Consider the following 23376-nt stretch of genomic DNA (forward strand, 5'->3'; position numbering starts at 1 on the left):
CTCCCTTTTCTCACAGCCATGACACTTCGGCGTGGGGGAAAGCAGCTGGGCGAAAATGCCATTAACGGTCACGCAGGCAGTCATCCTCCTGCAGCGGGAGTGGCAGCCACCTCCCGCACATTAAGCCCGGTTGCTCCCTCCTCCCCCTCTAAGCCTCTCTAGGTACCAAGCGGGCACCCACGACTGCCGCCTCTTCGCGCCCGCCCGCCGCGGTGCACGCTGGGTAGCGTTACCATTGCCAGCCGGGTTGGGTTACCGTTGCCAGGCGGGCGTCACGCTCGGCCATGGCGAAGGAGAAGATCCGGGTGTACGCGCGGGTGAAGCCGCTGGGCAGGCGGCAGCAGGCGGGGGTAGGATGGGGAGCCTGCTGTTGGGGAGTGTAGTGGGGCGGCTGGGGCGAGCCAAAGGGCGTCGCGGAGTGGGGGTGCGTGCGGCCGACCGAAGGCGGGGAGGGAGCGGGCAGTGAGCGTACATTCCTTCCCTTTTGCCCCCACCCCCGCTTCAAGAGGCCCTGCCGGCTCCTGACGGCTGAGGGGTTTGGCCCTGGTCGCATGCGGAGCGGAAAGTCACAGCCTTATACTGTGTCCCGAAACCTTCAGAAGTTAATAAAACCACGAAGTGCAGGAGCTTAGACTGTTACTACTGGGGGACGAGGTGAGGAACTTCTGCCTAGTTGTTAGAGAAACACCCCACAGGAAAAATATTTGATGCTGGTCACTGGCTTTGTGCAGTTCAACACTGCTCTGTGCAGTGGAGGGGGAACATGTAAATCCCATGGCTAAAAAAGATAATGAAAGCGTCCCTCAGAAATTGTGCATTTAGGTCTCTTTGTTGTCTTGTTTTAAACTTATCTCTACTGATTCTGTCATAGTCTTTCCTAATGTATTCTTCCAGGTTTTACAGAGGACGTTGCAGTGGGGGTTGTGCTTCGTTCGTTTGTTTTTGTAACAGCTTAGATATTGAAGTGGTTTTGTAGGCAAATTTTGTCATTGAGGCTACATTACTGTTTCAAATCTTGTAGTGTTTACAAGGAACCAAGCAGGATGGTGTTAGTATGTACTTGTTTTGTTGTATAATAGCTGAAGGAGGATCTGTGCATGTAGGCTTTTGAAGTAGGCAGAGCTATTCGGGTTTGCTCTGTTGGTTTGACATACTGATAGCCATTGTACACAATGTGATTCTGAATTTTGCGTGAGGCTTTTCTCCAGGCAGTTAGAGGTGCTAAGGATACGTAAGTGTTATACTTAAGGTCTATGCTGTTCTGTTGGTGAAATCGTTTTGTTAATTCATATCCATGCTGATTAGATTTATTCAGTTGATGACCATGAGAAATCTCTGTCCAGTCTGGAAATTATTGTGCCACGTGATTTAGCGGATGGGTTCGTCAATAATAAACGAGAAAGCTACAAGTTCAAGTAAGTAGAAGCCTTAGCTCTATATCTTCTGCCTTTAGTGATGAGTATCACTGTGTAGTGATACAGATGTATAGAACTTGGAAAAAATCAAGGTAGAAAATTTGTTAAAGATTTGTTTTTATACAGCTCCATGAACAAGAGGAATACTCCCATGTTATGCTCTGTACCTAAATGAGTTTGATAGCATTTGATAAAGTTGAGTTTTTTGTCCATCCATTGCAAGTCATTATACTTTTCCAAGTCTCATCTCAAAGACTGCATCTTTGTTTATCAATTCTTTCATTTTTACAGCTTGTATTAAATTTGCGTATGAAAAATGCAGAACTGTGTGTTCTCATGTGATCTAATGAGTCAGCATAGGCTGGCTACAGAAGTCTTGATGTAAAACATTCTGTTTAAAAACTGTGTTTCAGACACAACCAAAACACAGTAAAGAAGACCAGAGATTGAAAGAAACAAACCATGGTTGTAGAATGTAAACAGATTTTTAGACACAAAAAATAAGTACCAGCAATATCAATCAAATACTATCTTTTCAATAGAAAATTTGAAGGCAACATTTTAAAAATTTGATGACAAAGAAAGATAGATGTATAACCACCTCTAATGGCTAAGTTGAGATTGTCTTTTTCCAAGTTGAATATTCTTTTTTTTTAATAATACCAAATCAAGTAAATTTGTTGTTCTATGCTATTAAAAAAGAGAGCCACAGATAAACATCTGCAGCTCAGACTGATGTCATTTTGCATCAGCTAAGGAAATCTGTTCTGTTTGGGAAGAAAGGAGCAACCCTCTCCAACTTGATTAATATGCGAAACTAGCTTAGGTTGCAGATGACCAAGCCAGCTGTAATGAATGCTGATATTTTTTTCTGACTTTATAATTTATTAAAAAGTCTGTAGAGGTGGATTTTGAGAAACACTATGCCTTACTATTCTTAAAACAAAGCAAAAATAATGCTATGGAGCAACTGTTTTGTTTACCTCCATAGGAATACTTTTATGCCGTCTGTCTATCCTGGTCACCTCAAACATTATTCTCCCTTGTTCTTACTTTTTTATATAGGAATCAAACACAATTGTTTGAATAACTTGACTGATTGAAGGTTAGCAGGATAGAACATATGTCTCTGTGTATGACATTTGTCTGTCATATTGTACACATCGGATAATCCCGTGCAGTCCAAGGAGCCTTTTTATATACCTGGTGCTGTAGTACATTTCTATATATACCCTGTGAAATTCTATGTGGGTATACAGTTCCAGATAGGAAAGACAACACAGCAGGGTAAAAGCAGTCCAGGAGGTTTCTGAAGTGTATTAATGACAACTTCCTAACATATGGTTAAAGAGCTGATGAGAGGAGAAGCTGTGCTGCACCTCATATTTACAAACATGGAAGAATAGCTCGGGAATGTGAAACCTGGGGGTAGTCTTGGCTGCAGTGGCCATGAGACAGTGAAATTCAAGATCCTGAGAGAAAGGGAGCAAGGATCACAAAGCCGGACTTAGGAGAGCAAGCTTTGGCCTGATCAGGGACCTGTTTGAAAGAATCCCATGAGACACAGACCTGGAGAGAAGTCTAGGAGAGCTGGCTGATTTTCAAGAATCATCTTCTCCAAGCTCAAGAATGGTCCATTCCGATGAGCAGGAAATTACAAAAAGGCAGCAGGAGGCCTGTGTGGATGAGCAAGCAGCTCCTGACTAAAACATAAAAAGGAAGTGTACCAGGATAGGCTGTATCAATGGGCTGAGGCCAACTGTATGAGCTTCAGCAAGGCCAAGTGCTGGGTCCTACATTTCAGTCGCAATAACCCCATGCAGCACTGCAGGCTTGGGGATGACTGGCTGGAAAGCGGGCAAGCAGAAAAGGACCTGAGGGTGTTGGTGGACAGCAGGATGACCATGAGCCAGCACTGGGCCCTTGGAGCCAAGAAGGCCAATGGCATCCTGGGGTGTATCAGAAGGGCTGTGGTTAGTAGGTCGAGAGAGGTTCTCCTTCCCCTCTACTCTGCCCTGGTGAGACCACATTTGGAATATTGTGTTCAGTTCTTGGCCCCTCAGTTCAAGAAGGACAGGGAACTGCTGGAGAGAGTCCAGCGTAGGGCTACAAAGATGATTAAGGGAGTGGAGCATCTCCCTTATGAGGAACGGCTGAGGGAGCTGGGTCTCTTTAGCTTGCAGAAGAGGAGACTGAGGGGAGACTTCATTCATGTTTATAAATATTTAAAGGGTGAGTGTCACGAGGATGGAGCCAGGCTCTTCTCGGTGACAAACAATGATAAGACAAGGGGTAATGGGCACAAGCTGGAACACAGGAGGTTCCACTTAAATTTGAGAAGAAACTTCTTCTCAGTGAGGGTGACAGAGCACTGGAACAGGCTGCCCAGTTGAAGAAGGACAAGGAATTGCTTCAAAGAGTCCAGAGCAGAGCCACAAAGATGATTGAGGGAGTGGAGCATCTCCCTTATGAGGAGCGGCTGAGGGAGCTGGGTCTCTTTAGCCTGGAGAAGAGGAGACTGAGGGGTGACTTCATTAATGTTTATAAATTTGTAAAGGACGAGTGTCAGGAGGAAGGAGCCAGGCTCTTCTCAGCGACAGCCAATGATAGGACAAGGGGCAGTGCGTGCAAGTTGGAGCAGAGGAGGCTCAATCTGAATTTGAGGAAAAACTTTTTTACTGTGAGGGTGACAGAGCACTGGACCAGGCTGCCCAGGGACGTTGTGGAGTTTCCTTCTCTGGAGACATTCAAGACCTGCCTGGATGTGTTCCTGTGCAACCTAGTCTAGGTGATCCTGCTCTGGGAGGGGGTTGGACTGGATGATCTTTTGAGGTCCCTTCCAACTCCTAATATTCTGTGATTCTGTGAGAGGTGGGTCAGGTGACTCAGGAAGGCTGTCTGAGGAATGGGATCAGGGAAGCTTAGTTAAGTGCACAGTGAGGGGTGTTGAAAATGAGCTGAGCTGCTGGACTCAGAGGGTTGTCATCAAGGGTACAAAGTCGAGCTGGAGGCTAGTCACTAGTGATGTAATCAGTACTGTGATCCAGTATTGTTTGGCATTAATGACCTGGGTGATGGGATTTAGTGAACCTTCAGCAAATTCACAGACAATACGAAACTGGGAGGGATGGTTGGCACACCAGATTGTGCTCAGAGAGATCTCGAGAGGCTGGAAAATGGGCCAATAGGAATCTCATGAAGTTGAATAAAGTGAAATGCCAAGTCCTGCACCTGGTGAGGAATAATCAGGATGGGCTCAGGACTGACTGAAAGCAGGTTTGCAGGAAAGGACTCAGAGGCCTGGTAGACAAAAAGTTGAACATGAGTCAGCAATGCACCCTTTGCAGCAAAGAATGCCAACAGCCTCTGGGCTGCATTAGGAAGAGTGTTGCCAGCAGATCAAGGGAGTTGATCGTTGCCTTTTCATTACCACCAGTGAGATCACATCTGCAATTCTCTGTCTAGTTCTCAGCTCCAGCAAAGGGACACAAAGATGATTAAGGTACTGGAGCATCTGATATATGAGGAGAGGCTTAGTGACCTAGGACTGTTTATCCTGGAGAAGAGAACGCTTGAGGGGGTCTTATCAATGTATATAAACACCTGATGGGGAGGGAGGCAATAATGAAGATGGAGCCAGATGCCTCTCAGTGGTAACCAGTGACAGGAGAAGAGTTAATGGGCACAAATTGAAATACAAGAAATTTCAAAAAATCAGATCAGGTGTTGCAACAGGTTGACCAGAGAGGTTGTGGAGTCCCTATGCATGGAGATACTCAAAAGCCTGACTGTACAGATCCCTACTCTAGCTGACCTTTCTTTGAGCACAGAGACTGTAATAGATGGCCCCTTCCAACCTGAAGTATTCTTTGATTCTGTAAGACAACTCTAAGTATTTTGTATAGGAATTGACAAAAATTTAGATTGTATTAAATATCTCCTTGTGACTTACAGTCACTGTGCCACAGAATGAAGGAAGTAGTTAAGAAAAAATGTGATCTGAGTTATACTGTTGGGATGCTGTATTTGGTTATAGTGTAATCTATTTATCCAGGTTTCAGTGTGATGCCAGTTACAAACACTGATTCTCTTGATAGATTTAAAATAGGGTTTATTTTTTTCTAAGCCACATCACTTTATCAGAGGATTTTATTGTACAGATCTGGTCAAAGCAGCACTGTGTGGAGCCTATTTATGTACAATAGCACAACAGCACGCTGTGGTTAAGACTACAGGGAAAACATTGTACTAAGTTATGTAAGCCTAATGATGTAAACATTGACTATTACAAACACAAACAAAAATGTATGAATCAAGTAGTGTTTTAAGAGTCTGAGCAATTATTATTTGCTTAATATTTTCAGATTTCAGAAAATTTTTGATCAAGAGGCAAAACAAGATGTGGTTTTTGACAGCATTGCCAAACCAGTAGCAGAATGGTACGTTGTTGATCTTTCGAGTAATTGGGGTAACACACAGTCAAAAATAGCTTTCATTGTATTACTTGGAGGAGATCTAGCAAATGTTTGTTTCACTGTTTTGAAAGTGAGTTGATGTTTTAATTTTCTAAATATTGCCATGTCTGAACTTGTGAAATATGCAAAAATCCCCTGAGAATGTCATGTATGCTAAAGTACCATTAACTCCTAAAATAGCACTCCTACTGTTGCCTCTTTCGTTGCATAGACATAAAAATCTATAAATAGTTTTTGTCTATATTAAAGCTCACCTCATTGCACTAGAAAAGTATTCCCTGTATAGTTCCTTGAAAGAGGTAAACCTAACAAAAATCTTATCTCCTTTTTTTAGTTTTCATTAATTTAGGGACACTCATGGATTAATATCTGTGAAGATATAAAATTTTGCCCTCGTTATTTTTGTCTTAACGTGTGGGCCAGTGATTTTGGCACTGGTTTTGTTTTTTTCCTCTATATAATAATCAAACAATGCCCATATTTTAGAGTTTGCAAAGACCAGCATTTGAGACTGATAAAGAAGCCCTCTTTGTTCACTGTGTAGGTAGAATGCCACTCTCAACCAGGTAAGTTTTCCATATGCTATTCTCAGTTTATGCCCACATTGCTCAAATTAGTACCGCATTTAGTGAGGGAGAAAATCCCACTCTGGAGAAAGCAGAATCTCTGCATAATGTTTGTTTTTTTATAAAACTTACTGCCCAGAATTCAAACTCATAGTGAGTTGAGAGGTATTACTTTAGGTGCCAACTTTTCTCAGTTATTGCCTGACCCATCTGTTGGTTTAAGCTATGATTCTGCAACTTATTCTTCATCCTATTCCACTGCCAGGTGTTTTGCACTGTAGGAAAACAGACATCCTCAGCTGGACACTTAGTCTTTCTCAGATTGTTGCTTGAAAGTAAAAAATATAACTAGCTCTTTATAATTTCATTTTCTTGATTTCCCCTTGTATTTTCTTCTTAGAAGTCTCACATAAAGCAGGAGGGTAATGGACAGTGAAAATGAAGAGCCAGTGAAGTTGAAACTTCTCTGGAATAAGTTAAATATGCTTTAAAAAATGTTGTTAGATTCTTCTTTTACCCAAAAGGGATTCCTTATTTGATTGTGCTTGGAAAGAGAAGGGTTAAAACTCTCATTGCTACATGCTATGGATTGAATTATCCTCAACAAGAACCCAGAGTATCAAGGCTAACTAGCAACAGACTGACTGATTTTTATTTTTTTTTTTCCTTTCGAGTGTTTTACTAGAAAATAGAAAGGTTTTCCAGTTGCATAATTCACCTATACAGTGTTCTGATAAAGAGGAAGTGGCATTGTTTTCCTTTGCTATAGTGTTGGCTGATACAAGATTTTTATACATTGATTTGCTACATTATATTGACTTCAGTTTTGATTTTTTTATATTTTTAAGTACTTAAATGCTATCAAAATCAGTGGTGTTCAGGCATACAATTATCTCCAAATAGCTGAGTTTTTTAATGATAAAATTTATTTATAAAATCATTCTTAACTGAATAAGGACTATTTTTACTCTGAGTGTTATAATGTGTTAAACCTTGTATTCTAATTGATGTTTTTATTGTTACTGATAATACTGAAGCATAATTTTGCTTGTGCATTTATAGTAGGGTTGGCAGTACCTGAAGAATGTTTCTGTTTCTCATCCTCTTCCTTCATTTTTACCTTAAGCAAAAATATGTATTTCAAAATGTCCTCATAGTCATGAGGTTCCTTGGCTAATGGAGTCCTTAACTGTGCCTGAAATTTATTTCACCCTGTAGTTAATGACTCAATTTTCCTTTCCATTGTGGGACAATAAGAGTTGCCCTGCTACTCTGAAAGACCACAGTCTTTCATAGCAAAATGTTCTTCACTGTTTGTTTATTTCTAAGTTAACTTTTTTTTTGCAGGGAAAACCCTTGAAAATGCACTCATTTCTGTCACTGGAGTCACTTTACAAAGGGAACAGTCTTTATCTGTGTATTGCTCAGGGTAAAGAAAGTAGCAGGAAAGTATCAATGAAATAGTTCAATAAGGTTTTGAGGCTCTTTGCCATGCATACTTACAGTCATGAGAAAATTCAGTTAGACTTGAATACTCAGAAAAAAAATCTTGGGCATTGTTTAAACTAAAACCAGCAATGCAGTGTTCACAAGTCTAAAATCTTTCTAAGTTGTTCTTGGATGAATGGAAATTGGATGCAACTTTTTTCCTTTTTTCTTTTTTTTTTTTTTCTGTTTCTTTTTAAGTGGGCTTTCTTTGACGTTGCACCACTACGTTTCTCTCTTTAAGTCCAGTTACATTGTCATCTTGCCTGTGGTTTCAGAGGAACCAGATGTTAGTTCATTTAAGTTGCTTCTTCAGTCAAATGTGCCAGCCTCTGCAAACCATTATAAGCATGTGATTTGCTCGATTTTTTTTTTTTTAATTTTGTTAATGCTTGAGTCATCTCTCGGATTCTTTTTTATTATTTGTTTGTGCTTTCCTCTTTTCCTTTTCAGTTTAAATATATATTCTTGATTTATTTTTTTTTGTGCAGAGACAACTTGATTTTTAAGCAGCAGCACTAACTCTGTTACTTTATTAAAAAATAGAGAAAGTAAATAGCATACTTCTTTTGCAGTTTGCTAACAGTTAAGCATTGCTTTAGTCTAACAATAGAACAAGATTGCTCTTACAATGCTTCAAATATTAATCTCATGATGATGAATGCAATCAGAAATTAAGTAAAAAAATCTTAGTGCTTTGGAATTAGTTTTGTTGTCAGTTCTAATATGGCCAATGTTTTGTTGGAATTTATTAAAGAATGACTTTGAAAGTATTTTCTCTTCAAATGTCTTGCAAACAAGAAACAGCTCAGCTGTTTATAAACATAATAGCAGTCACTTATGTTTTTCTGAAAGATCTGATAGCCTCCATATTCCCACTGCTGCAAATTTTAGTTTCTTCTTGTGTGCTGTGTTTATCCCTCGAATTAGCATCTCTAACATACAAACTACTTCCCTTTACTCTTTTCTGGGTTGTTTTGTTGGGGTTTTTTTGCTGCTTATTCTTACAAAAGATGTAGTCAAAATATTTTGCTGAACAACATCATTATAATGTTGACTATGTTCTGTAATGTCCCTCTTTCCAGTTTTAGAAAATATTTCACCAGTAATTGAAAATGTTTGGAAAACATATTTACATCATTAAATTGCCTTGTAATACAAAGCCACAGGATATAGACTAAACATCCGAATACGACATTTCTGGCTTTACTGAATATGATCAGAGAAATCCAGTGACCATCCTTTGCTTTTCTGCTATTTTTTTTCTTCTTGTTTAAGTCTGTGAATAAGATGATATAATAAAAGTATTTGGACCTGCTCTTTTATGGTTTGATTGGGGTTTTTTTGTTTGGGTTTTATTTTTTCCCCTCTCACTAACAACTCAGACATTTGTATTTTACTATATTGTCATAATTTAGACACCTGGGGAGGGGAATTGGGAAAAGGAAAGGAAACCCGTGAGTTGAAATAGAAGCAGATTTAAGAAAATAATAATGAAAATAACCTGTATTAATATAAAGTACAGAGAGTTATACTCGGCTGATACAGTGGTTGCAAGCTGTGATGGTCACAGCGAGTGGGGGTGTGGGCCTTGGGAGTAGAATGATGGGTGAGACCCTCCTAGAACTGCAGCCATTGAGTAAAGAGGGCCATCCCCAGCAAACTTCCCAATTTATAGTGAGTGTGACGCTTATGGTATGGAATAATTTTGTTGGTCAGGTTGAGGTCAGTGGCCCTGAGTTTTGCTACCCCAAGCTTCTGCACCTGACAAGCTCGAAACTGTAAAAGACCTTAATTGCTACATACCAATGCCAGTGGAAAACGAAAACAAAGCGTCTTATCAGCTTTGTTCACATGAAATCGAGTATTGGAGCCTTTGCAGAAATGCAGCTTTCCTGAATAGAAAACTGATTCTAGGCTTCTGTCCTAGCAAAAGCAGGACATGTGTATCCAAGGAAAACAGAATATCTACAGGTTTCTTCATACTAATGAAATTTCAGTAGTTTGTAAAAGAGTGCTGATTTTCTCTCAAATTGTGCTTTCCTTTTGGGCATCTAAGCTAGAGGAATGCTGAATGTGCTTTACATTCACTCACTTCAGTAGGACTGCGGATTAATAATTGCTCTGACATTTTAACCATTGGATAAGAAATTACTTTGAACATTAAATCTGACTTAGTTTACAAGGGTTCCAAATAAGTTATGATGTCTGTGTTTGACCATCATAGAGTAAAAGAAGTGGAGAGATTCTTAAAAACTTTAGATTTTTATTTCTGATTTTTGTATGGTTCTTGATTACTTTTAAAGCTAACTATTAGGGACAGATAAAAGTGATACCTTTTTGTCTTTTTATAGCAAAAGAAACATTTTCTTTTTTCTTTTTTTTTTTGTTGGAAGCCCTTATCATATATAATACCTTAGTAAAAGTTTCTTCTAACAAGAAGAATATGGAATTAGTGGGGCTATTCCTTTGATAGTACTTAATCTGCAGACTGTTATGCTTTAAAATGTGATGTCATTTGTATTTTCCTTGTGATGGAAACCTTAAATTGTGAAAAAGTAAATAAAATATCATATCTGAAATCTTACAATAATTTGATTTTACATAGGGAATTATATAGCACGTTTAGCTTTGTCAGGAATGTCTCTGAACCTCCTTAATTTCGATTCTTGTATGAAGTTATTACACAAGCTTTGGCTTCATGCAAATATTTGGGTTATGAGAAAGAGATCATTATTATGCAACTGGAATTCCAGATTATTTTTTAATTAATTTTATTTTTACTTTCATATAATTTGAAATACAAGGTCTTTATGTGAGTATTTGACAGTATAATTATACATCTGCAACATTTGGTGTTTTAAATGGTTTAAATAACAGTAGTTTTAAGAGTACCAACCATCTTCAGGAAAATGTCAAACTACAACATCAGGAAATAGATGACAGGAGAGCAGAAGACTCAGTCATGATTATTTATCTGTTATGTTATAGCCAGAACCCACTATGAAATTGGTTATTTATTGTTTTTTATCTCATAAAAGCTTAAGAGCTCTTTTCACTCTAAAGAAGTTACACCTCAGAAGAAGTGTATAGAGCTCATCCTTTTGAGGGATTAAATCAACTTTTTTTTTAATGAGACCTGAAACAGGTACAGGTTGCTTACCTATATCTCTCTGCTTCAGTGAGGAAATAATCTGAATTAAGTGCCTTAGAAGATGCACTAAACTTCATTCTTATTTGAACTCATCTTACCTGTGCATTCCAAAAATCTTGCTTATACCTATGTAACTTGCTATAGATGTATCACATATAGGGAGCTGTTTCTCCACCCTTTTTTACCCCCAGTCCCTTCACCTCTGCCTCTCCTTGCTTTTTAGGCTTGTTTAGTGGGACTGCAGCATGTTGCCTTTGTATTTGTAGATATTGTTGACTGTTGGAGCAGGTTGCTGCGTGCCCTAATAGGAATGGTTGTTTCCGATGCAGTGAGCTTGGTGAAAACTGGTACAGTTTTGGTACTGCAATGTCAATATAAATGTCAACTGACTTAATTTGTCATACAAAAGGATTGAATGATTAAAACGTTGTAAGACCCTTGTCTTCTAAAAGCAATTACTTGCATTTTATATTCCTGGTACAGCAGCTCCCCAACCACGTTAAAATCTCTTGGTATCATCAGCGTGATGCAATATGTGCTACCATGATCAAAGCTGTCCTTTCTATAAAGGCTTGATAAATCTTCAAGCTAATATGCCTCAAATGAAGAATGCCCAATAAAACAACTGTGCTTTATTAGTGGAAGGGTTTTTTTCTGGAATTTTGTTAAGGTGTAAGCATGAGGCCTGTAAGCACATGGATTTTCTAGAAGGTAGTCCTTGTTAACTAATTAAATGATGGACTTGTACAAATAATTATCCATTCTGACCTGGATATATTCAGTGTGGGAAGTAGTGGCTTGGCTCATCTGCAGGCAATCTTGCATCACAACTGTTTTATTGCTAATGTGAGTGATTGAGGTACAAAAAGACCTGTAGAATCTGTATATATTAAAGTACACTTTTTTTGAATGTCAGCTTGAAACAAATGTAGCTTAAAATTTCCCCTAAATAGAGAAATTGAAGCAGTAATGCTAGTGATTTTTCCTGAAAGTGTGTACAATTATGAGACAATAAAAATGAAAAGCTCCATTAATGTTTCATCTTAAATGATTGTTAGTTTCTTCTGTTAATTTTGACTTAAATTGCACAGTTCAGAATTGTTCAAGAAGACTGCTTATTGTAGGTTACAGTTTGATAGCTTTGATTCAGAATATCTTTGTGTCACTTCTGCAGTGCTTATGGTAGAATTTGAAATATATTTAGATAAAATAAGAACACTTTTTTATTTTGAGGGATAAAGCACTTTTGAAATTTCTAAGGGAACTTGCTTGCACTAAGCTCTCAAAAAGCACAGTTACACGCACATTTGGAAATTGGTGGTGTTTTTGTAAGATGAGGCATTAACAAATTAGATTTGTTCCATAAATCTGACAAAGGCATAAAGAAAAAATGTCATACTGAGTCACTTCATTTATTTTAATTAAAATAAACTTTAATCTGACCTCCAAGTGACAGAAGATCCCAAAATACTGAGTCTTGGTAAAGACAAATCCTCCTCTGAAAACTTATTTTCCAGATCCTGCAAATGAAATTCTTTCTTCTTCTTATCTTAAATATCATGGCTGGTGGCTGTTTTTATCAGGATTGTGTTGATTTATTTTTTTTAAATAAAATAACTATGAATTGGGGTTTTCTGAAATAAAAAGAAGGAAAGTGAGGGATCATCGGTAAAATATTTCAGGTCAGCAAGAACTGAGTTAAGGAAATCGCTGACAGTATCCCAAGATCAAAGATATTGGTGTTTTCTGCATTTTTTCTTTAGTCTAATATTTTAATAGTTATTGAATATTTGTTCCAACCACATGTCTTTATGTTAGCAGTCATTTAAAATAAAGATGTCAGAACTCAGGTTTATATAATAATATGAAGATGAAATAAACTAACAAAATCAAAGTAATTATTTTTTAAAGATTCAATTTGTTTCTTGTTCTCAGGATTTTCTCTTATCTACATATAAACACTCACAAAATTTAATCCTTACTTAACAAGGCCTTTTTTATTCATTTAAACATTTAGACATGTTTTATTTATTCATTATAAACTTAGTAAAAACCTTTAACTGAACTTTTTCATTTTAAAACAATAATAAAAATTACAGATGGCTTAAGTGCAACTACTTAAATCATCTTTTTAAACCTTTTGAAGACTGAGCAGTATGTCTTGCAATAGGAATTAAGTGTCAAACCAAGAAAATCTTTTTGCTTGGACTTCATGTTCATTGTTGCTGTGATGGCTTTTGGTGTTCTGGATAGGCTTCTTTTACCAATTGCGAATAGAAGATTTCCACATTTGTGTGTAATGCCTGTCAATGTCAGAAAGTTATAAGGCTGTTACTGTGTCTTTGTCTTTATCATAATGAAGTTTGGAGTAACACAAAAGGAATCGGAGCACTCTTGAGTTCCCTGATGAAGACTGTCAATTGGTGGTCATAAAACAGATTCATTAAGACTAGTCTGAAGTAGAGCAGTTTGTAGCAGTTCGTAGCATGACTTCAGGGACTGATAAGGACCGTTTACTTTTTTCTCCTCCTGCTGATGATTCTATGTGAATTAAACCTACTGCTAACAAATTAGAATAATTAGGTCAGAAGGGATCTCTGTAGATCATCTGGTCCAACCTCCTGAGCAAACCTGGTCTAGCTTTCAGGTTAGATCAGGTTGCTCAGGCCTTTGTTCAGCAGAGCTTTGAAAATGTCCAAAGATGGGGATCCTGTAACCCATCAAGGCATATGTTCCAGGGCTTAACTACGCTCACTGTGAATAACATTTTACTTATAACCACTTGGATTTCCCCTCTTGCAACATGTGAGCGCTGCCTCTTGTCCTTCCACTCTAAGCCTCTGAGAAGAGTCTGAGTCTATCTCTGCAACAATCCATTGCATAATGGAAGGTGCTTATCGGGTGCATGTGTAGCTTTCGCTTCTCCAGGTTGATAGAAAATAGCTCTCTTGGCTTCCCCTCATGTGTGATGTGCTCCAGTCCAAACTAACTTGGTTCTGTCAGGCTCACTCCAGTTTCTTTATAACATCCTTCTTCTACTGGGGAGTCCAAAACTGGACACAGAACTCAAAGGGGAGAGTTTGTTTTAAGTTCTTGCCAGTTTTCATGGTATCTGCCCTGTTTGATTCATCAAAACTACGTGTAGCAGCAGAGGAAGCAGAGTTCTTCGTTATACTTGGGGACAAGCCTGCCTGAAGTCATATTAACAATGAGCACAGAAACAAGTAAAATGTTCTGTGTCCATAAACTTTAAATAGAACAAATGATCTTCACTGGAAATTAAAACATAATGTAGTCAGAAAAACCAACCACAATAAAATAACCTCAGTCTGCTTTCAACCTCTGTCTACTGTCACTGGGCTTTATAACACTATTTATATTGTCTCAAATATTCAAGGACAAAGTACTGAGTGATATTTTAAAGTGTAGAAACCACCCATAAATTGTCTAGCTCTCATTTGAGGCATTTCTTACTTGAGGGATGTTAAGCGGTTGTAAACATAGCTTATCTATCAATTTAAGTGGAATTACTTGCATGACTTAGGCTTCTATATCACACCCTTTATTTAGGAATTAGGCATCTTTCAGGCATGAGGCAAGTCAGTTGGGTGAATGAAAATGCCAGTACACAACTCTGTAACAGCCATTTATTTAAATAGGGGTCTAAAATGAATTTTTAAATAGAGTTAATTTCTCACTGTGTATGTTTTTAAATCACCACTAATTATGAGTAAGTTATAAAGTGCAAGTTAACTGATGAGTGACAAAAGATGAGGGGGAAAAAAAACCCACTCAGCCTTGCTCTCCTATAACTACATTCGTATAGGAGTCCATAATGGAAAGAATTGTCCTATGCCTGATAATGGATACAAGGTTGTACTGACAGCTTTTGCTTAGCACAATTATAAGGAAAGTGGCAGTGTCTTTCTAACGTAACCAAAAAACCAGTAATCCACTGAAGCCCTGAGCCTAGTCTTGTTTTTCCCCTATTGTATTAGTGAGTCTAATAAAAGATGCTACCTTTCTCTAAATACTTGGTTTTTTTCTTATACATTTAGACCATCATAGTTGCAGTTACAGTGTTACAGCATTTGTCCGTTCTTCCTCAGAGTTACTGATTGAGTCCTTACATGTAATGACCATTTCATGATGTTTTTCTTCTTCTGGACTCTGAAGGTTTTTTTATGACTGTCTTACCACAAATTAGGGAACTTTTAAAATATTGAACAGTTGCTATTGTAATCAATGATTATTTTTTTCATCAGTTTCTCAAAGTCTAAAGGGCAGAAGAGAAAGGATGTTATAATCCATTTTTCACAGAGCCAAAACTTATTTTCTTGAGCAAGCATCATTGTGTAAGCTTTTGTATAAAAGTACTTATGTTGTAAAGCAGATTTAAGGTTGTACTGAAAGTGGGCTAATTGAGGGACATTTACTTCAGCTTGCTGCTTTTTTATTATGTCTCTTCTCCAAAACAAGAGCGGTATTAAAGTGAAAAGTACTCTGAGTTAATTGGAAAAAAATAATTAGTAGAATTTATGTTGGGAGTTCATAAATAATACATACAGGTATGTTTAAGTATTTACACCAGCAAAAAAACTGTGTCAAATTGTCCTATACTTTGGATCCCACCTAAAACTCAGTGAGCTTGTTGGAAAGGTGGTCACTGACTCGAATAAACTTTGGATCACGATCTTACTTCTTTGTACCTTGCAGGTAGATAACTCTTTCTCAGTGTGTTTTCTAGGCCATCGTGATGTTTCTTCTCTGTAATTTATGTCAAATTGACTTTTCTTATGGTGATGAAAAACAAGACTAAAATTTATAGTCCAACACACCTTTAAATACAACATACATACGTAAATACATTGTCACATAGACGTACGTGTTTCAATTTCAAATTATCATATCCAGCAAACATTACAATTTTTTTTGTTGTATGCAGCTTTGTGATATCTGAGTCTTCATATGGTTTGACCAGATGTTTTTTCACTGAAACACAAGAATAGATCTCCAATTTAAATATATATCCTTACCAAGTAGTGACACAATTATTAATTATGCTACAAAACCAGATAAATGCTAATATTCTGGCATGAGCTAAATATAAAATATTAAGATTAAATTTGTTTAGTACTTTTGATCCATTTGAATTTACAGGCTGTGACCTTTTGGGGCCTGTCTTGGCAGTCATTTAACTAACATCTACATGTTAATAACAAGATACAAAGACAGCTCAATATATTAAATGAGATGGAAATACGATTATTTGCAGAACTACTATATGTCTGTGTTTTCCCAGAAACGTCATCTTTGTCTGGAAAGCTTATTCTCACAGAATTTGAGGACTTGGGCAGTTTTTTTGAGATTTCTTTACATGTGGAAATTCAGGCTAATGACACTTGTTCATATTCAGTGGATTTTTTCATTCACAAGTACAAAGTGCAATGTGTCGTATTTACTGCTCTTGCACACAACTTAAGTTTCTCCTTTGCACATTTAAATTGGTCCATATTTTCCAGATAGGAGCATGGCATACCTAGTTGTAATGTAGTAGAACCAAAGCCGAAACAACAAATTATTTTTTAGAAACTGACTTTTTACATCTATTTTTCTGTATTTACTTGGTTTAAACCTAACCCTAAATATTTTTGTAGGTAAAATTGATACACATTACTGTGCAAAGATGGCTTTATGTAGCTTGTGATGAATAGCACTTTCTCTTCTTTTTAGAAAAGGTAAGTCTATCACAAAGTGTTACAAATACATGCCTGTGTGTTTTAATGTGTAAGGAAAATGAACTCTAGAAATATCCTAACACAATGGAACAAATTTACAGATTTGGACAAGTTTTAGTCATTGTATTTAAAAAGCTTACTTTTTGCTGTAGTAGGCTTTATAGTTCTGAGCTTGGAACACCCTCCAGGAACTCTGACAGTCATAACAAGAGTAACTTTGCTAACATGTACCGGAGACAGATTTCTCCAGCAACATTTTAGCTAATCTGTCTGGAAGTAGTCCATGAACTTCTGAACAGGGAGCTATACAGCATTGCACAAGTTCATGAAAGATCTTTTCAGCAAAGCCTCTCCTTGGATTATGTGTCTTTGATGTGTTTTGTTTGAAATAGTAAAGATACAATTTATTCAATGAAGTGTCTCCTTAACCATGCCAAAACTTGGCTTCCTGGGAGAAAAAAATTGCAAAGTTCTGGATATTCTGATAACACCAAGGGAGCATGACTGAAAATATCATTTTAGTGTACTATTTTTATGTATGCGTATTTTAAAGTCTTCACAAGACTACCACCAGTAACCGTGTCAACCCGTATATTTTCAAATACTAAGTTTAGCAACAGTTTGGGATTTTTGTTCAGAGAACTTGAAGAGCAAAGAAGCAGACTCAGTCTGGGTGAACTGACATCTTGCAAAGTAGATATTGCAGGATAGGCAGAAAACAGCTGCTGACTTTCTACTGCCTTCCCAGTAGAGAATCAGTTCTGCTACTGTTAGGGGGACAGCTTTAATACAGAAACGAGAATCTTCAAAGATCCTTTTGGCGGACACTGTTCAGAAAGTGCATTCTCTTCTTGTCATCCCATAATTGGTGTTGCCAACTTTTTAAGATACCTGTTGCAATTACATTTTGTGATGAAAGGGAGAATGTGTATGTTTTCTGCTCACTATACTAACTCTTAGCATCTGAGAGTCCCTTCATTTTGTCATGGGTAATTCTGCAGTGTAGTTTGTTGTATTTTAACTAACATTTTATAGATGGCTAAAGAGTTATGAAGCTTTCTATGTTTTTTTCTGTGGTAAAGGGATTGTGTGTCTTAGGTTGAAAACACTAAGTACATATCTTAAACATGCTCAGTATTTAGTGAATAGATATTGGTTTAATTGATTTATTGATTGATTAAGCATTGCTTCACCTACGTATATTGTTACCATTTCAGAGTAAAACTCCTTGGGACGGAGAACTAGAATTAGATCGATAAAGTCTGGCATTTATTTTTTACTTGAAGTTCTTAGAAGTGGAAAAAGAGCAAAGTCTATCTTCAGCAAGTATTTGCTATGATAATAGTTTCTCCACAAGCCTCATTGTTAAAGCATCCTGTATTCACATTTATTTCAAGAGAAATTCTTTAAAGGAAGTGTGAATTAGTAACATCAGGCACAGATTTTATATGACTTAATCCATGTAGATTTATCACATACAGAACTTCAAAACTGACATTGACTAATATTTAGAATATCATACCTAGATTGATGGTTACACATCTTGAGTGTTGAAATTTGTTCTTTTATAAACATATATGTGCACGCATAAGTTTTTTTCTTTTTAGTTCATAAGTTTAATTCATTGTGAACAAGCTGATAGAGTAGAGACTTTTCCTTTTCAGTGTGTCTTTCCATGTACTCTTTTTGGAAGATGAGATCACAGTCTTCAGCTTATTTCTAAGTCAAAGGAGCTCTGTCAGTCCTGCTTGAACTCCTAGTTCCTTTTCTTTTATAAAGGTGGTTTTCTTCTTAGACTTAGGGAATTTATTCTCCATCCTGTCTTCATGGGCTTGCACTTCACTCTTAGAAGTCTTTGCCAGCAGTTTCCCTGATACGATTGTTAGTCCTCTTCCCTTATAGGCTTCCTTAGCACCTTAAGCAGGCTTTTCTTAAATTCTCTTTGTTGTAGTATACTCTGAATGAAAGAAATGAGTGCTGTAAATATGGACAGGATGAAATGACATATATAAACAAACACATATACACATATATAAAAAAGATTTACTTTCATCTTGGATTTTAAAGTGGAACTCAACTGTGGAATCATGACCATGACTTAAATAGTGCACCTATGCCATGCAATATTAATATTACCTATAATTGCATTGAACTGTAAGAATACATTTTTGACATTGATACCTTCACGTTTTGTGAACTTTCAATGTTTTCTGGAAAACTCTTCAGAGCTGTGCTTCTGTACTGCAAGAAATTTAAGAAATATATGAAACAAATAACACAAAGAAAACTCACTGACTTTTGTAGCTATTTTGACAGCATATGGTATGTAAGCATAGGATGAAATATCACATATGTGATGATCCAAATCCACAGCTTTTTGTGAAGTTCAGGGATGTCAAGTTAATAGTTTGCAGCCACACCTTTGCCATTTTTTTTAGACACATGGCAAGACACCCCTTTCTACAGGAGCCATGTCACAGTAATTGAAAATACATACTTTTAACAACTTTAAAGAAGAGAAGGAGCAAGAAAACAGCTACCCAAAATGTTAGATCTGGAAAAGCCAAAGAGCAGAGATGTAAAGACAGAAAAGCAACTGTATTGGGTCAGACTAAAGTTCCATCTAGCCCAGTATGTTAACTATCACAAAGACTAACAATCAAAGCTCTGGGGGGAAAAAAAACAAACCAGTGTGAGCATGTGGAGCCTCTCCCCCCAAGTATTCTGTTAGCCTCTAGTCATTTGTAGTTCAAGGACTTTGTGATTTCTCTGTGTTTAGTAGACCTTAGAGAATATTTTTTCATTAATTAGTCCAGTCTTTGCTGAAGCCTATGTGAACTTTTAGGACCTAAAACATCCCACTGCAAGGAGTTTCAAAGCTTAACTACATTTTGAATGAAGAATCGTTTCCCATGCTTGTTTTGAACCTGCCATCTCTGAGCTTCTTTTGATACTCCCTGCCTTCTGACAACTCATTACTGTCTTCAGCATCCAGATACTGTGAAAGTGCGCGCTAGAAATCCCTATGATAGATGAATGAGGTGTTTTATAATAATAATTGTTTTGATTGCTAACATCTGGAATCTAACATCTCTATATACTCTGTCTTTGGGCATTTTGGTCTTTGGGAGCAGATATTCACTGTAGCTCCTTTCAACATGTTTCTGTTTTTTTCTCTGACATCCTACTGTAATGGATTAAAATAAGCAATTTGGCAACTACTCAGGCCTTTAAATAAACTTTTGTAAGTTGGAGAACCATTGCATCTCACGTGGCGCCAGACCAGCAGCTATCTATACATAGTTCTTTTCCTCTTATGCAGCAGTTGTTTGCTCTCTTTTTATTTTTTAAAATCTTAGCTTATTTGTCACTTTTTCAATAAACAAAATGCACAAGAATAATTTTAGCTTTTCTTCTTTAGCAAAATTAGTAGGTACTTAAGCATAGTAAATCAAATCCAGAGTGCGTGTTGCTTCTGATAAGTTTTATCAATAAAATAATTCTTATTTGACTGCTTTGTTTGTTTCAAATACACCCTTCATATATTTTGTCAGGACATACTGAAATTGTGGTAGAACAATTTTGAGAGTGATGAATCCAGGAAACATTTTGTAATTGCCAGCTGCTGACAGGAAAAAAAAAAGCTTGACAGTCTGATCTGATTTTTTGGTCATATATACTGTCAACTTTAGATTCTCATGAGTTCTGGTTTCGTTTATTATCTTAATATTATAGTCAGTAACTGATTTCATCACTATAGAATTAGTGATTCTAAGAGTTTTTGATAATTTTGTTCAGGTTTTTTTTGCTTTTGCAGGCAATTGAAAGTTCAGAATATGAATTTATGTCTTTCGTCATTGTTTATAGCTGGTCAGTGTGACGTATAAACTCTTAGAGCCCTGAAAATATTTTTTCAAGTTCAGGGCAGTTCACAATAACTAACAAGAAATGAAATTAGAAATGTGGAAATAGATTTTTAGTATTTTTGTCTTTTGAGACAGAGCTGTACAAGGGAAATGCATGATAGTCAACTGTGAGTATCAATAGGAGTTTTAAACATTGGATACCTGAAATTTTACTTTCAATATGAAATGAAATGTTTTATTTATATTTCAGACATCAGCCCATTAAAGGCGTCTCACTTGAAAAATATGACTCTGTCTTCCTAAACAATGCAATAAATTTTGCCATAAATTAATAAGAAAAAAACTATATTTACATGTAAAAATAGTTCCTTCAAATTTTACTGACTTTTCAGTAGTGGAATATAGATCGTGATAATGTAGGGGACTGATTTTTGTTCATTGCATTCAAAGCTGCCTTTTTTAGAACAAAATCAGGACCAAAAATGTTGAAGTGTATTGAGTCACAACTTGAACATTCCTTTCAGTTGGCCATGGGTGCTGAGCTGTTTGTCAGTTGCAGCCAAGTCCCACGTTTCCTCCCCAGTGTGCAGCTATACAACTGTATTAAGCCTATCTACTGTTTGGTGGAAATCAGGAGGAAATTAACGATGAGAGTGTGGTGAATTAGAGAAAAGATATTTGAACTAGGATCTTATGAGGCACTTCTGCAAGTACAAGAGGTCTGAAAAAGGATGATTGAGTCTGAATGTCATTCCAAACTATGCCATTACATAGCTTCTATTGCTGTTCCACAGAAGCGTCCTGTACAGTCACAGTTCTAACAGAAAAGCTTGCTTTTACTGATGTGTTTTTGTGTGTTTTCATAATAAATTAAGATTTTACTGCACTGTTATAAGCACAGGTTCTCCTGCAGACGTGTATCCAAGCTAGAACAGGTCTGATAGTTTAGTATAGTAGTAGTCTCAAAATAAAACAAGACTCCTATATATATGTATAGCTGTATCTTACATAAGTCTCTAACCATGTTACAGTCTTTTCTAGCTGCAATCAATGAAGCCATATGTGAAATATTTATAGATTCGTTAGCTGTAATGTATCAATGGTCACAATTCCTGACATCTATAGTCTTTTGAGAGAGTAAATATCATGTTTGTAAAAGATCATCAGCCAAAGAAAAAAGTATATAAAGGTAATTTAAATAGCGATAAATATGATCAACTAATGATGTTATTGAATAATGAAGTAAGTCAAGGTATCAAAAAGTCCTTTGGTTCTAGATAGTTTAAATTTCATTGACTCTAGAATACCTATCTTGAAATGTATTCTTGCATTACTGAAGACAGCTGCTGTGTAACTAAGAATTAGTGTTATTTATATTTGATTCTGTACGCAGTTGATAATGGAAAATAACTTATGCTTTATATATTAATTATCTCCCTGTTTTTTTTATTCTACAGTGTTTTGGCAGGATATAATGGTACTGTCTTTGCATATGGTCAGACAGGTAGCGGCAAAACTTTTACCATCACTGGAGGAGCAGAACGTTACAGTGATCGAGGCATCATTCCCAGGACTCTCTCTTATATTTTTGATCAATTGCAGAAGGTATGGGACATTGTTTTCTGTTTATTTTTAATGTCTGGTTTACAAATAATTAACTATGTTGCAGAAGGCTGTTTTACAGTAGTGTTGGAGGAAGCCCTAAAATTAGTGCTGAATAAAATATCTAACACAACGTGAGACCTTGTACGAGAATACATTGCTAATAGTTTTGATTGCCTGGTTTGTTGTGGTAGATTGAAAATAATGGAAATCATTGGAAGGTTTTTTTGTAGTTCTTAAAACCGTGCTATTTTATGACAGTGCAATTTGAACCTAAGGAAACAAAACTTTTTACCCAAAATGAGAAGCAAATCAAGCCCTTTGTTTTAATAACATCTCCTTTTAACTTATTGTTCAGAAATTCTTCTATTTCCACAGCTTCCTGTTTGAACAGTTCCTTACTAAATTTTTTCCATCCATCTGTAGTGTATCATCTTCTTTAAATGGTGTCCTTTGAAATGGTGAACTGTCATTATCAATAAAAAAACGTGGGAAATAACTATTCAATGAGAATGACAAGTTCATATCTCAAAATATTTTGCAAAACAACTGTAGTGGATTGGGTTATTAAACTGCTACTGTGCGTGTGATATGAGTGCTTTCACAGTGGATTCTTCTGCTGAAAATAAATGACTAATTTTCTTTTCTTTTGGAAATCATAGCCCATTATTTTGAGGTTTATGTTGTTTGAATTTGGCTTTGGGGCACAAGAAAGTTCTGTCTGCAAAAACCAGTTGTGTTAAGTTACATTTTGGCAATGTAAATACAGAAGGATTACAGAGAACAGCCTACATCATATACAGTGCTTAAATGTTATGATAAAGGGAGTGGAAAGCAGTACGTCACTGATGTGACATACTGCTGAATGAAGTAAATATTGGATTTTATTTTGTTGTTGTTGTTGTTTCTTTTTTTTTAAACATAGTCTTTCTATCCATAATATGAGAGTTTACCTCTTTATAATATTCTTTTTCTGTCATAGAAATGAAAAATAGCGTGTTACATGGTTCTGCAAGCAGACTGCCATTTTCTGCCAAAGTGTATACAGACTTTTCTAGATATAAAAAAACCAATG

The 23376-nt window shown here is 36.7% G+C and overlaps 1 protein-coding gene across 1 annotated transcript in view; it reads left to right on the forward strand.

Moving 5' to 3' along the window:
- Positions 1 to 284: 284 nt before the first annotated feature.
- Positions 285 to 23376, forward strand: part of LOC104539076 (kinesin-like protein KIF6) — a gene marked incomplete at its 3' end in the record, with an annotated part of 45383 nt that continues 22291 nt past the window's right edge. Inside the window, exons 1-4 of the mRNA XM_010182511.1 lie at positions 285 to 350; positions 1306 to 1415; positions 5780 to 5854; positions 22157 to 22304. Coding sequence (XP_010180813.1) covers positions 285 to 350; positions 1306 to 1415; positions 5780 to 5854; positions 22157 to 22304 — 399 coding nt within the window. The remainder of the gene's footprint in view (positions 351 to 1305; positions 1416 to 5779; positions 5855 to 22156; positions 22305 to 23376) is intronic.

The sequence above is a fragment of the Mesitornis unicolor genome, unplaced genomic scaffold, assembly GCF_000695765.1.
Source record: "Mesitornis unicolor isolate BGI_N332 unplaced genomic scaffold, ASM69576v1 scaffold22104, whole genome shotgun sequence".
Lineage (NCBI taxonomy): Eukaryota > Metazoa > Chordata > Aves > Mesitornithiformes > Mesitornithidae > Mesitornis > Mesitornis unicolor.